The sequence below is a fragment of the Pholcus phalangioides genome, unplaced genomic scaffold (genome assembly GCF_987345545.1).
Source record: "Pholcus phalangioides strain wild (caught in Gottingen) unplaced genomic scaffold, Ppha-v1.0 ptg000040l_1, whole genome shotgun sequence".
NCBI lineage: Eukaryota > Metazoa > Arthropoda > Arachnida > Araneae > Pholcidae > Pholcus > Pholcus phalangioides.
The window spans coordinates 104031-112712 of NW_028301626.1; the positions used below are offsets into that span (position 1 = coordinate 104031).

At 39.4% G+C, this 8682-nt stretch overlaps 1 protein-coding gene across 1 annotated transcript; it reads right to left on the reverse strand.

Moving 5' to 3' along the window:
* Positions 1-290: 290 nt before the first annotated feature.
* Rrp40 (exosome complex component Rrp40) lies at positions 291-8427 on the reverse strand. Its single transcript, XM_089254228.1, has 4 exons — positions 8187-8427; positions 7631-7780; positions 4967-5118; positions 291-524 (listed from the first exon to the last, which is right to left on the reverse strand). The coding sequence occupies exons 1-4, from the start codon at positions 8388-8390 to the stop codon at positions 311-313; spliced, it is 720 nt and encodes a 239-aa protein (XP_089110354.1). The 5' UTR covers positions 8391-8427; the 3' UTR covers positions 291-310.
* Positions 8428-8682: the final 255 nt, after the last annotated feature.

The following is an 8682-nucleotide window of genomic DNA, read 5'->3' on the forward strand; positions in this document are numbered from 1 at the left end:
AAATAGTGTGCTATGGAATTTTTTAAATTATGCTATGAATATGTTGTCTAAGGGCGTACCCTCCCCCGTCCTACTTTTTTATACTTTTTGAGTGGGAGCCCAGAGTATGCAAAACGAATGTTAACTTTTGTGGGCCCCCCATTTAGCTTGGGCAAAGGGGCAGTGCCCCGGTTGCCTCCAGCCTAGTTATAGCCCTGCATACAATATGCTCCTCACTGATTTTACACTAATGTTATTCAATAGTATTTCCTCACATAAAAAATAATATCTAAAGAAATTACTGAAAAGAATTTACAAAAATAAATATTTATTACGTAATGCAAGAAGCGTTGAAGACACCACCACACATTTCCCTCACTTCTTCAGCATTTGCATACTCTAGAATGGTCAGAGACTGAACGATTAACAAAGTCCTTTCAATACTGGATGCTTTAACCCATACTCGACCATTCATCCCGACTGTGATTTCGAACTGCACTTTCTCTCCAAGCCGCTTGATTATGAAGCATTCAGGGGATAGCAACCTGCGAGTGAAGAAACAAAATACAATACAAATTGGTTATTTAGACTTCCTTTATAACAAGGGTTGGTAGGTTTTCGATGGTTTAAACTGTTATGTCAAAAATCGCTATTGAATATAACATTTTTCATAGAAAATACACACATTGATTGCGTGTAATATTTAAAATGACTATGTTACACAAAGAATAAATATTTAATATGATTGTAAATAATTTTCTACAGAATCACTTTGGACAATATATACAGGGTGGCACATAATTAGTATAGGCTACACTTGGAATCGCAATAACGTCTAGTGGAAGTGCATTTTCTGACATGTTTAACTTGTAACATGTAGCTGAAGTTTTATATTCCAATGCATAATAAAACTAGCAGTATGAAATTGAAGCCATTTCATCAGAGACTCATCAACTGATTGAATGAAGATGATGCTGATTGCCCCCTGCAGTTTGCTGAAGAGTGGCTCATCAAGTTGGAAGAGGACCCACAGTTGGAAAAGTGTGCAGTGTGGACTGTTGAAGCAAAATTTCACCTGTTTTGGCAGTGTAAGCAGAAATAACTGTGTGCACTGGTGTGATTCCAATCCAAATGTGGTAGTCGATTATGATGATAAAAGTCCTGGCATCGTGGTCTAGGGAGGTGGCGTAAATGGGGTGAGAGAACTACCTGAACCTCATTAAGGACACTGTTTACTCCAACAGAGACACCACTTTGATCAGTTGTAGTGACAGCAGGATGAAGCTCATTATGCCAGAGCAGTACATAATTAGTTGGATCAGGCATCACGAGCTGATTGATTGGCCAGCCCGCTCTCCGGATCTCACCCCGACTTTTTCTTGTGGGGTATTTAAAGGACAAAATTTATTCCCGAACATCAACACACCCCAACAGGACCTGAAGGATATCACTACTGAGGAATTTACTGCTGTTCCGGTGTGCAAAATCATGCTAAAATGTGGTTTGCAATTGCAGGCCTGTATTGACATTGATGGCATACAAGTTGATCACACAATGGGAAAACAGATATTGAAGAGTGTTTGTGTTACGAAATAAGCCATCTGTTTTATTTTCATGATGACTCTGCTAGAAGTTACAGCACTTCAAAGTATAGCCTACTACTTATGGACCACCTTGTATATATCAGGGTTGGGGGAGGTTTTGGACAGAACACGTGGATTTTACTGTACAAAACTACTGCGCTTAACTATGTAAAATTTGAAAAAGGCAATGGATATATATGGGAACTAATAGTTTTTTTTTTTTTCAATGAAAGTAATATACTGAAACCTAATTCATTGAAAACACTTAAAATATTATCAAAATCCGAATTCGTCAATAAAATTGAAACTGAGCAAAAGCATGGTAAAAACTGTCCTTAACTGTCACGAACTTATCTAAAACACATATTTTACCAAAACATGACAGACGTACCAAAATACGACTATACACTAAGAGGATGAAACTTGGTCTCATAGTGGATTAGTACTAATACACAGTGAAACTGCCTTTACTCTTTTGAGACTCGGATGAAAATCGAAGAAAAACTTTCAACAGATTGTAAACTAAAATTGCGTAATTTTTTTAATTGAAAGGTGAGAATTTTTCGAGCAAGCATTCCACAAATGAGTGGCTAAGAATCATTTGAAAGCATTGCGAACATTCGGGATGGCCCACAACAAGCCCTACATGATGAAATAGTGTCAAAACAGTTTGTTCTCGATAAATCACAAAGTTCATTGAAGAAAGAGAGAACAGGGTTTTAGACATTATTTGATCACTCAACATCAGTTAGGACATTACTCAAGCAAGTTTAACGGAAGATATGTGTAACATTACCCCATAGCCTCCCTGGCGGAAAAGAGTACAAGTCTAGTCATTTTTTACACAACTGTCACCTTATTTGACTGTGCACGGATGGTTAAAATTGTGATATTTGCATTACTCATAAACTTGAAAATGAGCGAACTTGATCACATCACCATTTTCTTTATTGTTGTATTGCCACCATGGCCCCCACAAGGGGGGGGGGGCTGACAGAACTCCATAGCTGGGATGATTCCCATTTTTTTGTTTTTTCACGCCATAAATTCACTATAAAGAGGGCAGTGAAAAGTCTGGTCTGGGGTCCCAGCCTAGGGCCTCTGCTCCAGGATGTGGGGCCATGGTTGCCACATTGATATTGTAAAATGTCTATAAAAATTTAATGTTGGTTTGATATGTAAATTTTTTATACTGTTTATTCATTGGTCATGTTTTAAAATATTTTTCTGAGACGATCAGTTCCTGGAGTTGGGCTGCCCCGCACTTCCTTTCCTTTATCAAGTAAAAATACCCGGAGACCTGATGATCAGGTTGCTTCCATTTTTCCGTCCAAGAGTTGCAATTATGGTTGATCGGCTCTTGGAGAGTTGCGGTCCGGCTAAAGTGATGTCATAGTTCAAACCAAATTCTCACTTGTGCAAAGGCACATTGCCGGTTAGTTCCGGAGCTTCTCATCTCCTTGCTCAGTCTGTGTCATGCTTCGAAGTAGTAAATAATCCGCTTACTGCAGAATGTCGGCTTCTCTCAACAGATTTCTTGACATGCCCATCTGCCACATCGGGTCTCTACATCATCAAGCGTTGTCCCCGTTCTGCTTCTGGTACACCAAGCCACCTGCTGCATCGAGACTCTACGCCGCCAGATCGTGAACTCATTAGTCTTCTAAACAACTGTAGTGCTTCTGATGTGCCACCCCTGCCCGTCACATAGAACTCTACGTCGTCGGATCATGACCTTTGCTTTCCTCAAGGTTGATAATATCACCCCTTACGTGAGCCGTAGTTCAACTGTTTCACCAGTGTGAGTGGACTCTCAACACAAAGAGGTAGATTATGGGTATGAGAAGACTTTTAATATTTCTGTTATAATGCTAATCTTTATTTGAAAAATCTTGTTTAAAACGTTAATAAATTTATTACTTTGCTAAACTCAAAGAAATCTTTCTTGAATCTTTGCGTTTCTCTCCATGTATACCTCATGCACCAAATTTTTCAGATCAGAACCTGGGTCGGTGCATATGAATGTGCATCGACCGTACTTGAAAATTTCCCAGTGTGTGACTTGTTGAAGGCCAATCAGAACCCTCATTGTCTCCATCAAAGTTATATGAATCCATTACCAATCACAAACTCAGTACTGTCTGTTACCGGGACAACTACCAATTGGTGATGCAAAAATCAGCCAAGTCATACGTGGGGGGAGGGGTGTGATGATTAAAAAAGTTTTCACTTGAATCACAAATACGAATGTCAGGTTACCATCAGAAGATAAATCATGTTAATTTGAGAAGGCATGCGAATAATCATCCAGATAACAATTACTAGTGATCTGTAAACTTGTGGTAGGACATTTAAGGTGCTGTGGAATCGTGCTGCGAGTCACTTGAGTGATCTGCAGATGTGCGATGGGTCACTTGAGTGATCTGCAGATGTGCGATGGGCCACTTAAGTGATCTGCAGATGTGCGATGGGCCACTTAAGTGCTATGGGACTGTGCTGCGGGGTAAATCAAGTGATCTCTACTACATGGGTGCCGAAATGCGCACTTGCCCCGGGTGACCAAACATCTAGTTGCGGCCCTGAATATGCCTACTTAGTTAATTTTTACAAAATTAGGTTTGAGATTACGAGTCAAACATCAGATGACTCCGAGGACCATGAGTTGAGCATATACTGCTTAGAATATGCTCACCTAATCTCTGTCGAAATAAACTTGAGTATTTCAATCAATTTCAAAGCATACAATTTGATGTGCACAGGTTAAGGTTCTTTCTTTCTTTTTCGATTCTGTTTATATTTTGGTGGGAGAGCCATCAGATGGCAGTGTGTTTGCTTATTTTTAATTGTTGGATGCATGGACTTCAGCTCCCTGTGTGTCCTGTTTAGTGTTTTTTCCCTTTTTTTTGTTTGGCTAATGCTGATTCGGATTAAAGTTTCGTGAATTTTTTCCTATTCGAAGATGCCCATTCACATTAAGGGTAATTTTTCTCCAAATTTTAGGCAGTTCTTGGAACGAATGAAATGATTTTTCATAGAAACCTGTGGGAAATCATGGTTCGAGAGATTACCATGATTGCAAAAAAAAAAAACCCTGGAATAGATAAAAACACAAAAAACTTTAAAAGGGGAAGGAAAAAACACACAAACTGGGCACGCAGAGAACCATAAATCTGACAATAGAGAAATAAACGAACACACTGCCATCTAATGGCACTCTTCAAAACTATAAATAGACAGATTGCTGAAAGTTATCACATACAAGCAAAGCAGTGTTGTGTCATACTATTTGGAGCCACACCATTTTGTCACTCAAAATACTGACTCTAAAAAAAATTAGATCCATCTGGTGTCAGATCACTGTAACATTGTTTAAATAATACATAATTACATAAATTTCCTCTTACTTCCTGGCGTACTGCAATGACACGTTGAACATGAAACCCCCTTCTGGTAATACACCGAATCCAGAGCTCTTTCCATAACTGTCGACACAGACTAGCTCTGGTTCCATGTCTCTGCAAGACACCAATATCTTTGAGTACACGAGGTCTCCGACCTGAAAAAAATAGAAATATAGATGTGTGAGGGGGGAGGGAATGTGAATATCGATATATATTCTGTGTTTTTAGGTGGGTCTTCTACGAGCCATGAAAGGAAAACCTGTCACTGGATGTCTTTGCGTATTTAAAGAAGTTCATATTACTTAAATGGTCTTTTTGAATTGACTTCCAGTAATCCGGCACACCCTGATCTGATACCTGCTGAATTAACGAGTCTACTCCATATGGAAAAAACTCGGGCAGCACAGGGTATTTTCTGCCAGTTATTATTACAAATACAAATACAATACCACAACAGGCAAATTGCCCAATGAGGTGGCTGACTTAAGAACATCATGGATCCCCGAGCCCTTTTTTACCCTACCTACTACTGCTACACCACACATGCACCCTGCCCGCAACCCCACGCGGAACCCCCAACGAATCGGTAAGAGAAATCAATAAGTTAACAAATCAAAAACTTTCATTAGCACTATTCTGAAGTAGTTTTCCCAATACACAAGTACCACCAAAAGTTTTAGAGGTGTTTCCCAAAGTCGGCGATGGAATTGTCCAAGGGGGGGGGGGGTGATAGAAGTTATGGGTATAACATAGGATCATATGGGTATGCTTGACTTAAAAGGCAATAAGGGGAAAAATCTGACGGGGGGGGGGGGGGTGGAAACAAAAAAAGTTTGGGAAACTCTTTTAGAACACGGGTGTTCAACATTTAGGAGAGTGTGGGCCATTTCATTGATGTGAAAACTTGTCACAGGTCACTTAGTTAAGTGATCTGGAACAACAGCGCTGATTACTTAAGTGATCTGTGAATGTGTGAGCTTTGAGCCGCACATTCTGTGATCTGGGCCGCTTGAGTGATCTGGAACTACGTTGCAAGTGATTGCTAAAGATCACCTGAGTGACCAGGGAATGTGCAGCAAGCAAGTTGAGTGATGTGAAACTGCCACTATGTGGCACTTTCAGTGTTCTGGAACTGTGCCAAAAGTCACTTAAATGATCTGTAAATGTGCCACTCAGTCCATTTTTACAAAATTAGGTTTGAGGTCAAGGTCCACATCAGTTGTTTTTTCATCATTGTCATCAGATTACTTTGAGGGGCTACATTATATCCGCGGGTTAAGTATGTGTTTTTAAGCGAAATGTCACAACAAGAATGGTTAATTTTCCATAAGCGTGGGTCACAGCCAATGGCAACTAATCATCGCTTTTGTGGCTGTTAATTAAAGATGGCAGAAAAATACATACAATTACATAAAAAAAATGCAAGTCATTACAAGAACATAGCTGACTTTTGAAAATGAAAATTCTGGAGATTTTCGCTCAAACCCGTATTTTATGCTTTAACCACTCCCTAATAAATATAATAGGGATTTTTCCAAATAAAATAGGGATTTTCCAAACATAAGAGTTAAAGCTTAGGGAATAAAATCCATACTCAAAAACTGAAGTCAAATTAAAATAGGGATTTTACACACACACGGAAGTTAAATCCTTGGGAATAAAATTCCTACGCGAAAAACAAGTGAAATTGGAGGCCAAAACTTCAATGATGTAAAAATAAATATTGTGTTCAATCAGATACGCTGCGAACAAACATTCTGCGCGAATGACCCCAAAATCATCGGAAGATGAAGGGAAAAAAGCGTAAATTTTTGAAGAACACTGACTTTTTGTGACACTTGCTTGATTTTTTTTTCAATATCATGAGTGATGATGGCAGTCTTTCCATGACCGATGTTTATGTCCGTAACACAACTTGTACAAAAAGGAAAAGTCGGCCCTCTTCTGGAACGTTTGATGAAAGGAAATTCATCGGAATAAGTATCTTTAAAATTTATTAAATATGTTTTTGCTTATCAGTATTCATGTTTTGTTATATCGCACGTACGTAGCTTCAACAAAAGAAATTTTGACCATACGGGCGTCACTATAATCTTCAATTATTATCCAGGACTATTGGCTGCTAAGCCATTTTCCTGCCCGATAAGACAAACAGCTTTCTTGTTACCATCAGAGGGTTTGTAACTTCCTTAAAAAGGGAATTTCCCCATTTACGACGTGTGATGTCATTTCAAAAGGGGGAAAAAAAGAGTCTTCATGCCCCACAAGAAATTCCTTAGGGATTGTTTCATAAGCAGGGATTTTTTTTAATGAAATAGGGAATGTTTAGGGACAATTAGGGATTTTTTTGTGATTTTCTTGAAAATTCGACAGATTTAAGAACTTTTCGGGAGGTCGAGCGATGAAGCTAAAATTCAGGAGATTCCCAAAAAATTCAGGAGACTTGGCAGCTATGCAAGAATAAAGTTACTAAATGTGATCCAAAATCTAAATGTGATAATCAATTGAAAATGTATGTACAGAAAAGTGACAAACAAATTATCGTCAAAAAATTGATTCGCTATCAGTCTTGCCAATTTCAACGTAAAAAAAAAAATCACAATGTTGCCACTGACCATGTTATAGAAAACCAACCACAAGAGATAAAGCATGGGTTATACTATGAACCTTAATCAAGGGCTTATTTCTTTTGGTGGCGCCTTCAAACGCTAGCAGCTGTAGATATGCTGGATCACTGCCGCCGATATCCACAGTGACATCTTCCATACTTTTCTTCGTGACAACACCTATGACATTTTCTCCACGAACAGGAACGTACTGGAATAATGAAAAATGCGAAAACAATGACACAAATAGATAGTAGATATAAGTTTCCAAATAAAGTTTTGTCGCAGCTTGGCGACTTACTTTAATAGATCTGGCACTATTTGCTAGGGAATGTTATAAACACGCCAAATCAATTGGAAACACGTGAAAAGTAGAAGCGCTGCCCTAAAATGGGAGAAACTTAAGCCCAAAGGCACCGAAATTAAACGAGAACGGCTTATAAGGAAAATCTCGATATAACTAACGATGATCGTCAAAGCGCTCATGTTAGAAAAACACTCGCATATAACGAGAAGTCCGTTATAACGACAATTTTCCCGGCGATTGTGAGCTGTCGTTATAACGGACTTGTATTGTATTATATATGTCATATTTCAAATGACCCGGAAGCTTTTACCCTTTTCTGCCTGTTGTCGACGAAAATAAACTTGGCCTCCTTGACCCGAACGACGCCGGCCTTCGTGGCAACGACTTGGTCAGACTCCCTCCGAAGCCCCGGCCCGATGAATATCTTCGACGTCTTCTCTTCGTCCAGTTCGAGCACCACGTCCCCGGGAAGGACAACCTTTCCGACGCACAACCGATTCAGATCCAGCGCCATGTTTGTTTACAACATGCGGGTGATGGTGTGGCCTTTGTATCGGCTGGCAGCGATGAGTCCCCGTTGCCACTGGATTGGTTCAAAAAACATGAGACTTTAGGGAAGGAATTCACTGACATCTGGTGGTCAACGCTTTCACCCGAACACTATCACCACTTGAGTCATCTCTGATTTTGAGTTTAGATAGCAGTACCAACAATATGAATTAATCAGACAGCTAAACTTTCTTTTTACCTGTCGTCTGCTTTTTCCAGGGTTCTTTGTTTTCGATAGCTCCTTATATATTAGAAAA